General features: G+C 38.6%; 2 protein-coding genes across 3 annotated transcripts in view; both read left to right on the forward strand.

Annotated features, from left to right (window-relative positions):
- The first annotated feature begins 784 nt into the window (after positions 1 to 784).
- On the forward strand, positions 785 to 18,404 carry FBXO30 (F-box protein 30). 2 transcript variants are annotated; one of them, XM_082730368.1, is made up of 4 exons: positions 920 to 999; positions 8,087 to 8,228; positions 9,442 to 11,497; positions 16,206 to 18,404. In XM_082730368.1, the coding sequence occupies exons 3-4, from the start codon at positions 9,458 to 9,460 to the stop codon at positions 16,407 to 16,409; spliced, it is 2,244 nt and encodes a 747-aa protein (XP_082586494.1). In that variant the 5' UTR covers positions 920 to 999; positions 8,087 to 8,228; positions 9,442 to 9,457; the 3' UTR covers positions 16,410 to 18,404. The 2 variants fall into 2 exon arrangements, with proteins under 2 accessions (XP_082586493.1, XP_082586494.1); XM_082730367.1 differs by lacking the exon at positions 8,087 to 8,228 and having other exon boundaries at positions 785 to 995.
- Positions 865 to 18,974, forward strand: part of EPM2A (EPM2A glucan phosphatase, laforin) — a 234,122-nt gene continuing 216,012 nt past the window's right edge. The window contains exon 1 of the mRNA XM_082730371.1: positions 865 to 995. The gene's annotated coding sequence lies outside the window, so the exon portion shown is untranslated. The remainder of the gene's footprint in view (positions 996 to 18,974) is intronic.

Here is an 18,974-nt window from a genome sequence, read left to right on the forward strand (position 1 = left end):
TAGTAATCTAAGTTCTTTCTTCAGGTTTTTGGTTTTTTATTTTGTTTTGCTTTATATATACTGGTCTTTAAAATCTAAAGGTCTGAGAGTCCACAGAAAAGATTACAAAACACTGTTTTCCTGTCTCTACCCCCACGCCCAAGGCCAGGATTACAGCCATTTTCTTTGTCATAGTTCTCTTGCACTGGTACTGGAGAGGAGCCTGAATCCTGGTCGGAGCTCAGTCCCTGGTAGGTAGAACCCTACAAAGGATACTAAGCTACAGAACTCTGGTGCATTGAGTTAGCAGGCAGGAAGGCCTGCGGCAGCGATCTTCAAAGATGTTCAAAGAGAGCTGCCCCGCTTCCTCCTAAGTATGACCTAATGGGAAGAGCACCGCAGGAGAAGTAAGGTATTTGTCTGCTTATTCTACAATTTAGGGAGATAAACACGCCAGTCTGCAAGGGCCCGTTTCCTCAATTCCAAGACTACGGGTCTAGTACTCCTTCCAGGGATACAAGATGCTGAAGTCCAACAAGATTTGGTAGCACTGTCAGGGAGGGCACGTGGGTCCCAGTGAAATCCCCTCGCTGTACACGCGAAGCCCAGGACTCCCTAGACCCCACCCTCCCGCTTCTCTTCCAGCATCCGCGGGCGGTGTGCGCGTCCCCGCCGAACTCAGCGTACGCGTCCCCGCCGGGCCCGGCGTGCGCGTGTCCGCCGGGGCTGGCAGCCGCTGCCGAGACGGGGCTGGGTCCGGTGGGCGGAGCCGGGCCGAGCTGGGCGGGGCCGAGCTGGACGGGGAGGGGCGGGGCGCGCGAGGAGGGCGGCCGCCGGGGGAGGAGGCCGAAGAGCTGGACAGGAGGAGAAAAGGCGGCGGCCAGGCGCGGTGAGAGGCCAGTAGGAGGCGGACCGCAAGGGGGTGTGGGACGCCGAGCAGCCGGGACCGCGCGGACCAGCCGAGCACGGCGTCCTCGGCAGCCAGGGCCTGGGCCGCGGTTCGGCCGCGCGGGGCGGTGAGTGTCGGGAGGCCGGCGGGGGAGGCCAGCGCGGCGCGGGCTGTGCCGGGGACAGAGGCGGCGGCCGGGCCGTGCGAGGCCTGCAGCCGGGGCGGCGGCGGCGGCGGCCGTGGGTCCCGCGGGCCGGGCCTGGGAGCAGTACAGAAGCGGCGTCCGCGGCGGCGCTGCGGGTCCCGGGCCGGCCGTCCTGGCGCGCGGAGAGGGCGTCCGCCGCGTGGGCGTCCGCGCCCGCCGTCCTGCCTGGCTGGCCGTGGAGGCGGCCGGCAAATGGCGACCCACGGCCGGGGACCGACCCCCGTGTCACCTGGCCTGCGTGTCTGTCTGTATGCGGGGGGTGGGGGGGTGGGGAGGTGGTGGCTGAAGCGGGAGGCAAACTTGGAAAGCCCTGAGAACCTTGAAAACGCGGGTTCTGTTTCCTTTTGCCTTTTCAGAACTTGGGGGTGGTTGGGGACCGACGGGTTAAAAGTCCGATTGGGAGGCATCCTCCGCTGTCTTCCCGGGATGCGTGAAGTTAGTAACTTTTCCATTCATGGTAGTGAGCGGATCTTCGTCTTCGCCCCCGTCCTTATTAAAGAGAAACTTCCTGATTTTCTCGATCTGGGGGGGTCTGGCCCTTTCCAAGTTATTTGTGTCGGGTCCCGTGGAACGCTGCTCGGCGGCGGGCCGCAGAGTGCACGTTGAATTCAAAGTCATCTCCTTGGAGTGTGTTTTCAGCGTGTGTCTTCGGGAGCCGAGGCAGAGACCGGCAGAGCGGTGGGTTGTTTACCATGGTTCTTGTACTCCATTCCCGTCTCCTGTTTTTCTTGCTGAGCCGTGTCGCAAGTCCCAGATAAAAGATGTTTGGGAAGGAATTGACCTTTTCTTCCGTAATTACTCTGTTGACTCTGATCCAGGAGGAACCTATTTATGGGCATTCTGCTGTCAGTGTAGATGAACTTAAAACTGTTGAAACACTTTTAAACATAAAACTTCCCAAACGTTTGGAACTTTAAAATTCTTTCTTTCTTTCGCTGCGTTTCAATACTGTGTTGTATCCTTGAGAGACACAGGCTATGGAAACAGATTTTGCATTTGCTCGTATTTATTAAGGTTTTAGAAAGTACTCCAGTTTTCGGCTCAGGAAGGGGAAAAGAATAGCATAAAATGTACGTTTAGGATTTTTCTGACGGTTGGGTTTTTCAATATGCAGTTTTGGCTGAATCACTGTTCCATATGCTTAGTCACTGTTTCTTACTCCAGAAGCTTAATTAGCGATAACGTGGTGTTTTGGTAACTTTTAAGTTGCCATTTCGTTCTTATCTAGTACCTTAATGCAGTGACAGAAGCTTTTTTTTGTGATTCTGGAAATGTAGGTGGGTGGAGTTTTTTGAGGGTTATCAGAGAACTGAAGTTTCCGATGTAGGCAAACTTTTATACATTCTAAGTGTGCTGGGTATTTAATTTCAACCCAATATTTTGCTATCTCTAGCATTGGAGACTTCTGAAAAATACAAAATGTCCTAATAAAGTACTTAATTAAGGGCAGTAATATTTTGAGGTAATGTATATAGTTAGGTACTTTGAGGTCACCACATAGGTGTTGCTTACTGTGTGTTTACTGTTTGATATACTATATTACTGAAATGTGACTTTTAATGGGATAAGCCCTATGCTATTTTTGTATGATTTTGGACACATCTTTTAACTAAGTTCCTATGATTGTATCATTAAAAGGACATTGTATTTGTAGAATTCTTTGACAAAGTCCTCAATCAAAAGGCTATATAAAATATTTAATTTCAAATTCAGTTTGATGAAATACGTGAGATTGGCATTGGGCTAATGCTTTTTATAGTGTAGATAGTTAGATAGTTAAATCAGAAAAGCATACCTCATCTTTTACAAAAAGGGTATGTCTGTCTGTCTATTTATTGAGTGAATACTTTTAACATAGGTTATTTCCTCATACAGCTGCTTTTTATAAGCTTTATAAGTCTAAATGACCTGAAAGAAAAAATAATTTTACATAAAGCTTTGGGTATGTTAACGTGGCTGTTGTGTAAAGTGAAGTACATCCCTTTTCTGAGGAATACGTTGTATTCCATTAGACACGCACATAAAATATAACCCAACCTTTGTAGAATTCTAGGTTGTTTTCACAGTAGAGTAATTGCCTCAAGGTCACAAAGCTGAGATTCCTTGGAAGCCCATTCCCCAATGCCCTGCTGCCCATTTTAATAAGTTGAGTACCACCATTTGGGTGGATTATTTTTATCTGAGAATCAGTGCGAACGGGTTCTGGTCTGAGTATTAAATATTATATTATTTTAATTTCTTTTGTAAGTCTGTCATAATTTCATTTATTTAGTGGAGAACATTGCAAGTAGTTAGAACTTTCATTTTGGAATAAGTTACTCATGACCATATTTAGACTTAGAAGATGTATGTTTCGATTATATCATAGCTGGAAGGGTGAAAAATTTGACAGAATTTTCCATTTAATTAGGTCATCATTCTATAAAAAGTCAGAACTATAATTTAATAAAAAGAATGTATACAGTGTAACCTATTTAGCCATTTTAGACTCATCAGGAGGGCATGTGCTTTGAGTGGAGTTTAAGGATAGTGGATTTTAGATCTTGCCTAGTCACCATGATGCACCGCACCCCTCACCCCCCGCCCCTTTTAAACCAGTTAAGATGTGCAGCTGAGGTTTATTATGGTCTTTAGAACTGATTGTGCTTGATCAGCAAATCAGCCAGGAGGTGTTTGTATTTAATATTAATTGTACAGTTAGTTGTATTACTATAACTAGTACCTCCGACTATACAAAAAGGATGAGACTTGCTTAGAGGAGCTTATAGCTGATTGCTAAATGTAAAATTTCAGTCATGGACTTACTTGTGTTAACTAATTGAACAAGTCTGTCTATAGGTCCATTTCATCCTCACATTGAAGCAATATTTTATTGTTTAAGTGCAATTGCGTTTCATCTAGTACTATATGAACTGCAGTATCAAGCAGTCGGCTGATACCACTTCCTTTTTTGAGCTTTTTAGCGCAGTACCTACTCAGGCACGTGCACATGTGTGGACACTTTCACCTCTGCTTTTCTTTTTGAAGCTGATGCCTTCTGTAGTCAAGTAACCAGTAACTAGAGCGCAGAGTTGATTGGGGAGTTAAAATAATAGTGGAGCAATATACTGGTAAATGTTTACTTCTGTGCCTTTTATGACTATTTTTTAAGATTTTAAAATAATGGAAGGTTGAAATTACCTGTCTCTGACTTCTTTTCCCTTTGACTTGCTTTTTTCATGGATGATTTATCTTAACTCTATATATAATGCTTGGAACATATAGATTTAGGTACTCAGCAAATGTTTGAACACTATTATTGACTTTTTATAGCTGGTACAATAAAGTAATTTTGACTCAGTCTGATTGTGTAATACTAGGTCTGTAAGGTTGTATTTTTTCATGAAGTGTGTAGTTTTCGATGAAATAAAAGACCTTGTTTTGGAATCCATTTAGCTCTTTCATTTATTCATATTTCTAAAATAAGTGATGCTCCAATTAGGCACAGTCTGAAATATAGGAAACACAAGAATTAATGGATGAGACAAGAGATGGCCCTGCTTCCTTCATGGAGCTTACAGTTTTCCTGTGGGGTTTGATACTTAAGGATAGTGATTTACTTAGTATTGTGACTAGTATTACAAGGAAAAATCCAATGTGTAATGAGCACACAGCATAATATGGGATCCATACCTTGCTTTTGGTATGTGGAAAGTAACATTTAAACTGAGACTTAAGGATTTTAGGCAGCGATTGTGGGGAGTGGTGCTTGCGTGTATTCATGTATCTTGCTAACAGAGGCACAGATAGCAGCAAGCTGTGTTGAGTGCTTTGGCTGACTTGACCTAGCATTTTTAAAATCATGCTAAGTTGCAGTGCTTCATTTATTTATCTCCTTAATTATTTTAATGAATCTGGAAAAATAAAGAAATGTTTTTTTGAAGTCATTATTTTTGTGTATAGAAAATAACTTCAAATGACAAGGCCTCCTTTCACTGTATGAGAAAATGCCATGTCTTAAAACTATTTTTACGGATTGCTTGTCACAGAGTATCAGTTGGCCAAGAATTTTTATTGGAGAAAATTGAAACTATTGTAAAGCATTTAATCATTTACACATGTTTTCTAGTCTAATGAGACTTTCCCCAGTCATTCAACTTAAATGTGAATTATAAAGATGTTATTTGGAATGTTAAGATTCTTTTTCAAAGGGTTTAAGAAGACAATATTGAGGAGTTCTATAATTAAGTTTATCTTGAAGCCTCAATTTTAGCAACATGTTTTCTAATGGGCCTGCTGTGTCACTGTTCAACTGATAAATCAGGGATGATGTTTATAAACCCGTTTCACAGGATTTATGTGCAAGTGCAAACTACCTAGTGGAGGAATATTTACTCTGGTAATGATCTTGATTAGAAAAAGGATGGATCTGGAAGTTTTAAATTCTGAAGCTGAGGGTTCTATCCTCAGAATACTCTGGTTATTATCTAGTGCTTTTTCTTAACTTACTTCTTAATATATTTACTTGTAAAATGGAATTAAACTTGATTCCTGCTTTATATTGCTGTTTTGAGAATTGCTAAATTTATATTCTTGTTCTGTAAGTTTATACTATTATAAATGCAAGTTATTTTAAAAGTAGTTTTAAATACTGACATTCAAAGCAAAGTTATGTGCTATTGTAATTACAAAGGACCAAAAAGACTTTCTTGACCACAGGGGTGATTAAGTGTTGGAATGAGCTACAAGCAAAGTTGTGTAACCTCCATTCCTCAAATAACATCTTAAAATTGGATCACCAGTTACTGAAGTGCTGCCTGTTTTCTTCAGCTTTTATGAGTAAACATATCTTCTGATATGTTCAATCAGATATAGATTGAAGTCCCAGCTCTGCCATTTAACAGGGAGATGACCTTAGGGGAGTCCCTTAAGCCTGTCTGAACCTCAGTTTCCTAGGGGTTGTTAAAGAGGATTATGGGACACTAAGTGAAATGGTGTATGTAAGGAGAAGATTGGTACATAATTAGTGTGCTTTTTTCCTTCCTAAGTCTACTTCAGTAAATAAATATTGTAGCTCATTGCTGTGAATGCTTTTATTTATTTATTTATTTATTTATTTATTTAAAACATTTTTCTTATTCCAAGGGGAGTAATGTGGAACTATTTTGAAGCTTGAGAAGCCTCTGTGTCTTCCTTTCAAAGTTGTTACTGTTTTGCATTTAACTTCTTGTTTGTAGCCATTGCTGTTTTAAACAGTTTTGAGTTAAGTGGTGTTTTTGAATGTGTTCTGCCTGGTATGGTCATGTGATGTGCACGTAACATAAAGTGTTCCTGCAAGTTATGAGAGTAGTGGTTACTTCTTTGGAACTGCTTGTATTTTTAGGTTCTCTCTTAGTAACAGTCAAGTTTATAACCCTCATCATGTGAGATGAATTCCTTCTATTTGTTGCAAAATAAGAAAGCTTCCACTGTTTTAACAATCTAAGCACTCAGTAAAATTTGTCTTAATTCTTACTAACATTGCTCTTTGAACATTGGCTTAATTTACAAATGTTTCTCATCATTAGTCTGTCCTTCTTCTGTTATGACTCTTAGCATGTCTGTGTTTAACTTACAGGTTCTGTCTTAACCTATAAAATTTATGGGGTAAACATTCAGAAGTATTTAATTCATAGTTTGTAATTTTTTAAATACAATTAAAAATACAGTTTTTTGTTAAATGATGCCCTGTTCCCCCTGCCTCCTCCATGCCCCCTAGTATCAGTAAGTGCCATAATATCAACACCGAAATTTTCTACGTAATCAGTAGAGATCTGTCAATATGAGGTAGGCTTTTTTGTTATTGTTTGAGGAAAATCATCCCTGGATTGGACAAAAATAGCAATTTCGGGACTAATTAGCTTACTTTAGCCACCTGAAACCCAGATAGCATGTATGGAAAAATATGTCAGAGAGCTAGTAATCTTTTATGCACTGAGGTGAAGAAAATAGGCTAAGAATCTACTTCTTACCCAGAAAATTATTACCCATTACAGTGTAATTTAATTTGGGGAGTGTTAAGATGAATTGCTTGTCCCATGTAGGTGTAGAGATGTATAAGTAATTGACTTATAGTAGAGATCTGAAGTCTGGGAGAGGGATCTGGGCAAGAGGTAAGTTTTCAGTATATGGGTGGTAATTGACGCTTTTGAGAAATTGAGAGCACCCAGAGGGAATGAATAGAATGAGCAAGAAATGACATGATCCCTGGAGAAGAGGATTATTTTAGAAAATATTAAGGATTAGAAAAGATTAAGGAATAGCCAAAAATAAAAATAAATATTGTAGGCTCATTGCTGTGAATGCTTTTATTTTTATTTTTTTAAAACATTAAAAAAGGTAAAAAAAAAAAAAAAAAACAAAAGTAGGGAGAAAACCAGGGAAATGTAACATCCTAAGGAAAGACAAGTAGTTCAAAAGGAGGGCCTAGTCACCATAATGAGGTAAATGGCCAAGGAAGATGAAGTCTGGGGAAAAAAATGCCCTTTGAATTTAGCACCAAGGATCTCAGAGCAGTTTTAATGACTGTTGGTCACAAGAAAGCCAGATTAGAGGGCTGAAGAGTATATGGGAGGCATGAAGCCTATTTGTTGTTTTTGTTTGTTTGTTTTTTAATTTCTTTTTTTTTTCCTGGAAGCTTGAAAATTTGGAAATTTCAAAATTTGGAAATTTTTTTTCTGGAAGCTTGAAGATTTGGAAATTTTAGGAAAAAAGAGTAGTAATAAAAGGGAGATATTGTTTTATTATTTAGGTTTTTAAAGATGAAATAGTTTTAAGTTTTTACTGCTCATAGGGACAAGCCAATAAAGAAGTTGAAGATTTTAGACAAAGATACATCGAATAGGATTAATAATTATAATTGAATCAGTATATTGTGCTGATGCTTTCTCTATTTTTGTATAAAATTTTTCTTGATAAAAGGAAGGACCATTAGGTATCTGTAAATCTCTCCTGTTATTTTTTTTTTAAAGATTTTATTTATTTTTCTGACAGAGAGAGAGAGAGATCACAAGTAGGCAGAGAAGAAGGGAAGCAGGCTCCCTGCTGAGCAGAGAGCACCACACGGGGCTCTATCCCAGGACCCTGCGACCATGACCCGAGCTGAAGGCAGAGGCTTTAACCCACTGAGCCACCCAGGTGCCCCTCTCCTGTTATTTTATAGATACCATTTCTCTGCTCAAATCTTTAGTGAATTCCTGTTACTTAAAGTCTGAACTCGTAAGAGTAGTATATAGCACAGTTCTCATGATCTGATTTATTTCTATTATCCAGCCCCATCTCTCAGAGCTACCTAGCATTTCACCTTGTGATTCAGCAACACTAGGAAACTTGAGGTTCCCTGAACATGTTTTGCCACTTTTTTTTTTCCATTTACATGTGTTGTTACTTCAGCACTGAATACTTCCTTTCTAATTCTTCCCTCCTATGCTTAAGATTTCCCATCTTTGAAGACTACTGTGAATTCTTCTGTAGCTCCTCCCCATAGTGATGATTATCTTCTCTGTGTTACCATTTTACTTCTGTCAGATTGATCACATAATAATGAGACATGATTTTTACTGTTGTATCTCTGAGCTGCTGTAGCTTCTTCAAAGATACCATGTCTGACTAATCCTTATATTGTCACACTAAACACAGTGCCTGGTAGATAGTAGTTAAACAATAAATAGGTGTTGAGTGAGTAAACAGAAGGTGTAGCCCTCAGAAGTAAGTGATTTATCCATAGTTATGAACCGATGAACTAGAGCTGGAATTTAGATTTTCTGGGTAAATTCCATGTATGTTTTAATTAAGGCTTACTATGGTGATTCGTTGTAGAAGGTATTAAGGTGTATGTAGAAGGAATGATCAGTAGATGAAATCTTAAATGGATTCCTATATTTAGAGGGTATAAAAAAAATTTATAATAGTTTTAGTTAAGTATATTCATGAAACTCAGATCATTCTCTCAGGAATATGATGATGTCAGTGTGCTAAGGGCGCTTCAGAGTCCATTTAGTTGAAACTAAAAATAAAAGCTAAAGCATTCTTTGAAATCTAAAAGTCAAATATGCTAATTTGTATTTAGCATCAATTTATATACTACATAGTATACTAGAATTTAAGCATTATATTTTGAAACATTTAGCCTCTTAGGCATATTATTATATGTAAAAAATGAACTTTTGCATTATTATTTGAAATGAGTGCTTAAGTTGTTTCAAGATGAATTGATTATATGTAAAATAAACTTGTTAAGTAGGCTTATTTTACATATATTTCTTTATGACTTGATTTTTGTTATTCAGCCGTTTTAAAAATCAACCACTTTTTGCCTAACTTCTTATCTTTTTCCCATCTCAACAACTAGAGCTGGACTGGCCATTATGGAGGAGGAGCTGCAGCACTCGCACTGTGTGAATTGTGTCAGTAGACGGTGTATGATCAGACCAGAGCCTGGGATTTCCTGTGACTTGATTGGTTGTCCGTTGGTGTGTGGAGCAGTTTTCCATTCTTGTAAAGCTGATGAACATCGACTTTTATGTCCATTTGAACGAGTGCCTTGCTTAAATAGTGACTTCGGATGTCCATTTACAATGGCTCGAAATAAAGTTGCTGAACATCTAGAAATGTGTCCTGCAAGTGTGGTGTGCTGTACTATGGAGTGGAACCGATGGCCAGTTAGTTATGCAGATCGGAAATCGTATGAAAATCTAAGCAGAGATGTTGATGAAGTGGCACAATTAGATATGGCCTTGGCCCTTCAAGACCAAAGGATGCTCTTAGAATCTCTCAAAGTAGCCACCATGATGTCAAAAGCGACTGATAAAGTATCAGAATCTAGAGAACAAATCTCAGTTAAATCAAGTGTCCCAGAAATACCACATACTAATGGTTTGGTGTCTGTTGATGAAGAATCTTATGGTGCACTTTATCAAGCTACTGTAGAAACAACCAGAAGTTTGGCTGCTGCTTTAGATATCCTGAATACTGCCACAAGAGACATTGGCATGTTGAGTACAAGTCTTTGTGCTTCCCCAAATGACATGAGTGAAGAGCAAGATCCCAGAGGAAGCTTGCAGAATAGACACTTAAAAGACCAGGACCATTTTTATGAGGATGAGATAGGAGCAGTAGGTGGAATTGACCATAATGACACAAGTCTGAATGTCCAGTCTGAACAAAATGGTTCAAGTGATTTATTGTGTGACTCAAATAACAGTTCTTATGCCACTTCTGCTCTTTGTAATGGCTTTTCTTTGGAAAATATATGTACACAGGCCATAGACCAAAATCAGAAATTACATGGTGATTCAAAACAAAGTAACTTAACAAATGGAGAATGTATGGCATCAGATGGCACTTCACAACCTTCCAGTTCACCTTCCGTAGCAGCACAACTTAAGGAAGTAATACCATCTGGTGCTTTGCCTAATGGCACAGTTCAGCATATCCTCATGCCAGATGATGAGGATGAAGGAGCATTGTGTTGGAGAAAAGTAGACTTAGGGGACTTGAGGAATGTGGATGTCTTATCTTTCAGTCATCCTCCTTCATTCAAATTTCTTTCTAACTCATGTTGGTCTAAACCAAAAGAAGATAAAGCAGTAGATACATCAGATTTGGAAGTTGCAGAAGATCCAATGGGCCTCCAAGGAATAGACCTAATCACAGCAGCATTGCTGTTTTGTCTAGGAGATTCTCCAGGAGGGAGGGGTATATCTGATAGTCGCATGGTTGATGTTTATCACGTTGACTTTGGGACTCAGACTTTTTCACTTCCATCTGCAATATTAGCTACAAATACAATGGTTGGGGAAATAGCTTCAGCATCAGCTTGTGATCATGCCAACCCACAGCTTTCAAATCCAAGTCCTTTTCAGACACTTGGCCTGGATTTAGTATTGGAATGTGTTGCTAGGTACCAACCCAAGCAGCGTTCAATGTTTACATTTGTTTGTGGACAGTTATTTAGAAGAAAAGAATTTTCTTCACATTTTAAGAACGTGCATGGTGACATTCATGCTGGACTCAATGGCTGGATGGAGCAGAGGTGTCCTTTAGCATATTATGGTTGTACCTATTCTCAGCGTAGATTTTGTCCATCAACACAAGGAGCAAAGATTATACATGACCGCCACTTGAGGTCATTTGGAGTTCAGCCATGTGTATCTACAGTATTAGTAGAGCCTGCTAGAAACTGTGTGTTGGGATTGCATAGTGACCATCTAAGTAGTCTTCCTTTTGAGGTCCTACAACATATTGCAGGCTTTCTAGATGGCTTCAGTTTATGCCAGCTCTCATGTGTATCCAGGTTAATGAGGGATGTGTGTGGCAGCCTGCTTCAGTCTCGTGGAATGGTCATACTGCAGTGGGGAAAAAGGAAGTATCCAGAAGGAAATTCATCATGGCAAATAAAAGAAAAGGTTAGTTTAATCTTAACCATACCACCCCCATATTTGATATATAGTAGACACTTAATGTTGTAGAATCAGTAAAATTAAGACCTTGTTGCAAAATTGACCGCCCTTAAAACTTACACTTTAATCTGACAGACATTTTTTAAAATAATGATTAATGAAAAACTGGGTTAGAGTAGTTTGTCATAATCATATATTTATTGCAGACATCCTAATACTAGGTTCTAATCTAACATGGCCACAGCCACTTCTGTTTTTTTCATACTGCTTTTCTATACTCAGTTCTTCTGTAACAGTTCCTTTTGAGTCCATGTTAACCATCTTCCAGTTTGAGCTCCATCTGAGATGTTTCATCATAGGACAATGGAGGAAGCAAGGAGAAGGTTTTCTCCTGCTTACAATTGGCAGTTTCTCTGCATTCCTAGCAACCTTCTTAGATCTTAGTTATTTCAGGGAGAAAGAAAAGTTATAACTGCTGCTACTGGTAAGTGAGCAGTGGAGTATTTGGAGACTAGAAACCATGAGGATGTGGATATGTGCTAGGTTGAAGTGAGGAAAGAGTGGGATACTTGGATTTGATATTGTGGTGGGGGGTCTAGGTTAGAATGGTACAAGAGAGTGTTGCATATTGGAGGCTTGAGGAGATTTAGGAAGCTTGGAGATTTAGGCAGATCTGGGAGCAAGTCTTGGGTCCCCCATTTTCTTTTGTGGAAATCCACTTTTGCACTTATTATTATTATTATTATTAGTAGTAGTAGTGTCATATTTATAAATAATCTCTACACCCAGCATGGGGCTCAAACTCACAACCCTGAGATAAAAATTTGCATGCTCTACTGACTGAGCCTGCCAGGCACCCCTGCTTTTGCCCACCTTATGTTTGAGGCACTGTCTAGTAGAAACTAGAAGGCACTATAAATATCTTTTATTTCAGGAGTTTTTAATATTAGAACATTTATAATATGACATTTTGCATTTTATAAAGTAGAAAAAATTTGGTAAATTTCACCTTGATTGCACAAGGTTCATATTTCTGAATACTTTGTTCTTACCACCCTTAGGTTTTTTCTGACTTTTACTCACCGCTCCAGTTCTTCAGAATTCTACATTTTCTGTGTTTTTCTGAAGCTTTCACCAACAAATGAACATCTATTTCTTTTATGATTTTTTTTTCTCCAAATAGGAATTTTGGTGGCAGAAAGTTCCATACTTGCTGTGTATATGTATGTATACACATACAGAGGACTTGGTTTCTTTCTTCATTTGGGATGGGATATTCCAAGCATAGTATTGACCTGTGGGGTGAAATGTTTTCTGGGGATTCTATTTCTGCAGGAAATCTCATCTACTCTTGAAGTTTAAATTGCCATCATTTATACAGGTTACTTACACATCTATATCCTGGCCACTTTCTCCTGAATTCCAGAGGATTAAATATAAGTATCTGCTCTTGATTATCTCAGAGCTTCATCAAACTCAGCATGTCCAACCCACTTCACATCTTTATCCTCCCCTTTTTCTTTTAAGATTTATTGATTTATTTTATTTTAGAGAGCTTGCATGCACAGTGGAGAGGGGCAGAGGGAGAGAGAGAATCTCAGGTAGACACTTGGCTGGGTGCGGAGCCCAATGTAGAGCTCAGTCTCACCACCTTGAGATCATGACCTGAGCCAAAATCAGAGCCAAAATCAGATGGTCAACTGACTGAGCCACCCAGGTGCCTCTCTGCCCCTCTTTATCTCAGCAAGTGGTGGGGAGCCTGGGTGGCTCAGTCATTTAAGGGTCTGCCTTTGGCTCAGGTCATGATTTCTAGATCCTAGGAGTAAGCCCTGCATCAGATATGTTAGGCTTCCTGCTCAGTGGGGAGTCTGCTTCTCTCAGTCTCTCTCTCTGTCTCTTCTCCTCTGCCTCTACCCGCTGCTCATTTTTCTCTGTCTCTCTCTCAAATAAACAAAATCTTAAAAAGAGAAAAAAAAAAAGCTGGGAAAAAGCTTGATTAAAAAAAAAAAATGTCGGCAAGTGGCATTTTCTATCAAGTTGCCTAAACTAGGAATTTGGGAATTAGGGTGAACTTCCTTTTTTTTTTCCCTTTATTTTCATATCTAGGTAATCTTAATATTCTCTTGAGTCTCCCTTCTTCATACCTCTCAGGTTTGCTTTACTGTTTCCACTGCCATTTACCTAACTCTCTCCCCTTCATCTCTCTCTTGATTACCACAAGATCCTAACGGGATTTCTGTTCCTAACTAGACCCTTCTCCAACATACTCTCTACATAAGGACTAGAGTTTTAAATATTTTCTTAAATACAGTTCTTACACTGTAGTGTTTAAAAACTAATGTTTGTTCATTGCACTGGGACAGAGAAAGACTCCCTAATGAACCTTTAAGAATTTTTATAATCCTGTCCTTACTTACCTCCTTAGTTTCCTTTTGTCCCTTTATATTCCATCTATGTTGATGTACTTAGTCTCCTGATACTTTCTTTCTGACTTCTTGCCTTAAGGCCTTTGAATGTGTTGTCTCTAATATAGTAACTACATCTGAGCATTTGCAATATGCTGGGCGTTGTGCTGATAAACGTACTTCTGTTTACCTGTTTAATCTACTGTCTCTATATTATGGATGAAGAAACCAAAGTTTAAAGAGATGAAGTAACTTGTCCAACTAATTGATGGATTCACATCTAGGGAACCTGTCTCTGGAGCTTGTGATCTTCATATTCTCAATACAGATCCTGCTCACTCTACAGATCTTCAGGAAAGCCTTCTAGAGCCCTACCCTAAAGCTTTTAGGGAGGTGTACAGCTCTGGTTCGTGTGGTGCCCCATTCTCTTCCCCTACTCTGTATACCTCTGCTAGGGTACTCTCCAGGCTGTTTGTAATTCACTGATGAATTACCGGTTTCCTTAGATTGTAAGTTCTTTGAAAAGTGAGACTCTCTGGGAACCAAAATATCCACTGCGTAGAACAGCACTGCCATATAGTGGGCACTAAGTAAGTACCTGAGGAATACTTCGGAAAGAAAAATTGGCCCATTACTAAGAAGCCTTGCATCAGGAGATGGGAATTGTCCATTTTTTTCTGAGTTTGTTTCACCAGACTCTTGTGGAAATTGAGAGGCTGTCTGTCACCATGAAATCGCTCATGAATGTGTTCTGCTGAGGCTTAACAGAACTCCTCATTCTTCCCATAGTTTCATAGGTATAGGGGATTGTAAGGGAGGCTAGCAGTATTTGTAATCTGTTGGTAGCTACTCTCTAGACCTTCATGAACTCTTGAGAAAGAACTCCACAGGAGGCGTAATTGATGGATAACCCTAAGGAATATAGGGAGTAAGTACCCTTTGTGTGGAACAGTGGTGATTTCTCTTGCCCGCTGAAAAGTAAAAGTGTTCCCACAGAATTGGAAGACATCTAGTCTTCCTGGGAAGGCATTGCTCTCCTTTCCTGAGAAGCTCTGAGTGCTGAGGACTTTCCTCAAATTCATAGCCACTTTCTAGCGTATCTGCTGTTTACTGTGCATTTAGTGTGCTCTAAAATTTCCTTGTTGATGAGCTTAGCTAGGATACCTAGGCCTGATCTATTCCATTCATACTTGTTACTTGCGTCTGTCCTCCATTCATGCTTATTTCCCTATGTTCAGATAGCTTTATATTTAGAATTGTAAAGATGAGAAGGGGCCACAGCTGTCATTGCTGAACTAATAAGATGACATTGTTTCAAGGCTTGGAGCTGCTGAGTGGGTAAAAGGGGAAGTAGCTCATATTTTTACCAACAGATACATGAATAGGGATAGCAGGTGAATTTTTGCCTAGAAATGCATTTGGAATTAAATAAGATTGATATTACAAAAGTGTTTTATGTAAATTTTCAGAAACATTTTGAATAAATTGAGTACCTGTATTCATGAATATTACTAAGTACTTTTGGTACTTATAAATGGTGGAGTGATAAGGTACCTTGGTATAGTATTAGTGTATTTTTTAAAAAATATTTTACTTGTTTGAGAGAGAGTGAGCTCCAGGGGGTCAAGGGTGGGGGGAGTGAGGGGGCCATGTGAATAGGGAGAGAGACAAAGGGGAAGGGAGAAGCAGAAACAGTCTATGCTGACCAGGGAGCCCAATGCAGGGCTTGATCCCAGGACCCTGGAGATCATGACCTGAGCCGAAGGCAGATGTTTAACTGATTGAGCTACCCAGGCATCCCTACAAGTTTATGATTTTTAAAGAATTGCTTAGGAGCAGCTAGTGGCTCAGTCAGTTAAGCGTTTCACTTTGACTCAGTTCTGGAATCGAGGTCTATATTGGGATCTGTGTGCTCAGCTGGGGAGTCTGCTTGTGTCTCTCCCTCTCCCTCTATTCACATACTGTCTCTCTCTCTTTGTCTTCTCAAATAAATGACTAAATCTTTTAAAAAATTGCTTAGTAAGCCAAGTTGGATGTCATTTTTAATGTTGAGTTTTGCTTTTTATTTCTTTCTTTTTGGTTACTGCATTTATTGTAGTTATAATGTCATAGAAGTGATTATCCTGCAAGTGTTTGATAAACAGATCTGCCTCCAAATGGATTTACTCCTTTTCAGTTTTGTAGCTAACTGCTTGGACCTTTATGTTGGATATTTCTCAAACAGTAGAAATGTTTGCAGTTGGAGTAAGAAGTGTATTTTGATTGTTATAAATTGACTTGTTTAAATCTGAAGTAGAATTTTCTTTTAGGTATGGCGATTCAGTACTGCATTTTGTTCTGTTAATGAATGGAAATTTGCTGACATCCTAAGCATGGCTGACCACTTGAAGAAATGCAGTTACAATATTGTAGAGAAACGAGAGGAAGCAATCCCATTGCCGTGTATGTGTGTGACACGAGAACTCACTAAAGAGGGACGTTCACTTCGCTCAGTTTTAAAACCTGTACTTTAAAAACTGTAACTCCACTTGTGCATACATGCAAACACCTAGTATAATTTCTTTGTAATATGTGACACTTTATTAATGTATTAAAGATTACAACTAGCTAAATTTATTGCCACTATGTATATAATGTTTTGAAGTGACATATATTTTTATAAAGTACTGTTTAGTTGGAAACAAGTTGCCTTAATGTTTGAAATGTGTGAAATTTTTGGAACTTGCTGGACAGGGTGATTTTAATTTTTAGCTGCATAATTTCCAGAATTAGTATTTTTAATGGTGTGCATATTTTGGTTTTTAAATCTTTTGTTTCTTGAACTAACAAGATCCTGACCAAACATTTGTCCCTCATGTTTTCTGTGGGTTATAACCTGCGCATTCAGAAAGCAAAACTTAGATGCAAATTTTTTCAGCATAGGTTTTTCAGATAAAGACATTCAATTGCTTAAGAACTGCCCTAAGATCATTATAAGATTTTTATTTTCTAGTGCTCCCCTTAGAGGATTGTGGATACCTAGATGATCTTTAATATGTATTTATGTAATATTTTAAATCATGATTAATGTTTGGTAGTGCATTTATCATGTTTTAAAAATACCCACAAAAGTGTTTTCACCTTATGTGTTTGCAACTCAGAGAGTGACCGTGGGCAACTTCCTTTTTTGTTAGATACCACATCCAAAGACTTACAGCAGTGTGTTTTATGAGAGGTTAAAGTGAAAACTGACAAAAAGCCTGTGAATTTATTATAATTTGAAACTGTTCATGTTATGATATATTTGCAAGGTTTTTGATATTTGGAAAGAAGAAAATATACCTCATTTAAAAGTTCAGATTGGGCATATTATGTGAATAAATTTCAAATATTTAGAATGCAAAGGGCTTTCTTTCCTAAGTATTTAGAATTTTTGCCTTTTTATGTCTATAAAATCACAGCTATATTGTTTTAAGATGTTTAAGAATGTGAAATTTGGTATCTTTGTTAGATGACAATCATGAAATTGAGAAACCTGTCTTGGTTGACAATCTCCTTAAAACATTTCCAGGTTTATTTCCCATAGACTTCTCTACCAAGAGAGTAAGAATTGCATCTTTGTGTAAAGATCAAGATATAAGAGAAAAATATTCAAAGTCCTATTCGTGAAGTATTCTGTTATAGTTTTCAAATGATTTACACTATTATTAACCTGATATGGTCAGTTCAAAAAATGAATATATCAGTTATTTAGAAATAAATCGCAAAGATGGGGAACACTTAAATAATTTGTTTTAAGTAACTTCTGGTATTTGGTAGTCTGAAATGGTGACAAGTTACCTTGCTATACAATATCAAACTTCTAGTGTGTCTTCTCTTCCTACATTGGTCCCTGAGAATGCTTTTTGTTAACTAGGGTAACAATATTATGGCAGTCAGATTGGGCAGAGGTGTTCCTTGGGTAATAGAAGGGAACTCTGATCTGCTTTTGACTTCTTTTGATGGATCAAGCCCTTATTACAGTTGAAAGTATAGCATTAAAAACTAATCAATTGTTTTGCCTCTCCTGTCATTTCAGTTACTAGGATAATTATTTCTCAGTGCTTAAACTTGGAACTGTGAGGTTGAATTATGTAAATAATCTATTTCTGAAAAAGTCAGAAATAAGATCAAATACTGTAAAATATAACTGCCTTTTAAAGTTTTGCTGAAGAATGTGTCTGGTTAGGATAGCACAAACATTAACTTTGTTCTCTTGTCGTGCTTCTTTGGTTTTTAAGTTCAGACTTCTTGTTTCTACACTGGATCATGAGATATTTAACAGTTTTCCACCTTATATTTCTTTTACACATCTTTGGCTGTTTTCTTTTTTGTTTGTTGTGCCACCATACAATTTTGTTAAAATGTTTTCTTTGTGCAACATTTGTTCAAATTCTAATAAAATTAATATTTTCCCTTTATGTGGCTCAGTAACTTTAAAGGAAAAACTTTCATATAAATAAAAATTTAATACTTGTTTGAAGATTCCACACACAGTGCTTCTAAGTAGATTTTCTGCATGTAATTGGAGTTGTTTGTTGATTATCATTTCTCACCCATGTTTTATTGGTGAACATTCCTTTTTTTTTTTTTTTTTTTTTTTTAATATGAAAAACTCATTAGTTAACTTTCTGTGCCCCTTTAGTGTTTTCCTGAAAGTAGTCCCATTTAGGGGTATTGAAAGACTGACGAGTGTCTGGCAATATTTTTTTTTCTAAAACTTGTAATGGGAACAATCTATCTAGACTTTTTTTTTTTTTTTTTTAAGATTTTATTTATTTGGCAGAGAGAGATCCCAAGTAGGCAGAGGGGCAGGCAGGGAGAAAGGGGGGTAGAGGGAGGCTCTCTGCTTAGCGGAGGGCTCGATGTGGGGCTTGATCCCAGGACCCTGACATTATGACCTGAAGGCAGAGGCTTAACCCATTGAGCCACCCAGGTGCCCCTCTATCTAGCCTTTTAAGTGTGAAATGGTTTGTATGTCAAGTTAATTATCATTTGAGAGGTCTTTGTTGATTTGTTAGTTTTTTTCATTTCGTTTTGTTTTAAGATTTTATTTATTC

This window comes from Mustela nivalis, assembly GCF_964662115.1.
Source record: "Mustela nivalis genome assembly, chromosome: 5".
NCBI classification, from domain to species: Eukaryota; Metazoa; Chordata; class Mammalia; order Carnivora; family Mustelidae; genus Mustela; species Mustela nivalis.

Bases quoted from the DNA above. Each gene is read 5' to 3' on its own strand.
- FBXO30 (XM_082730367.1), top strand. From the start codon at position 9,458: ATGGAGGAGGAGCTGCAGCACTCGCACTGTGTGAATTGTGTCAGTAGA. The intron at 11,498-16,205 runs GTTAGTTTAATC...ATTTTCTTTTAG, and splicing joins CATGGCAAATAAAAGAAAAG to GTATGGCGATTCAGTACTGC.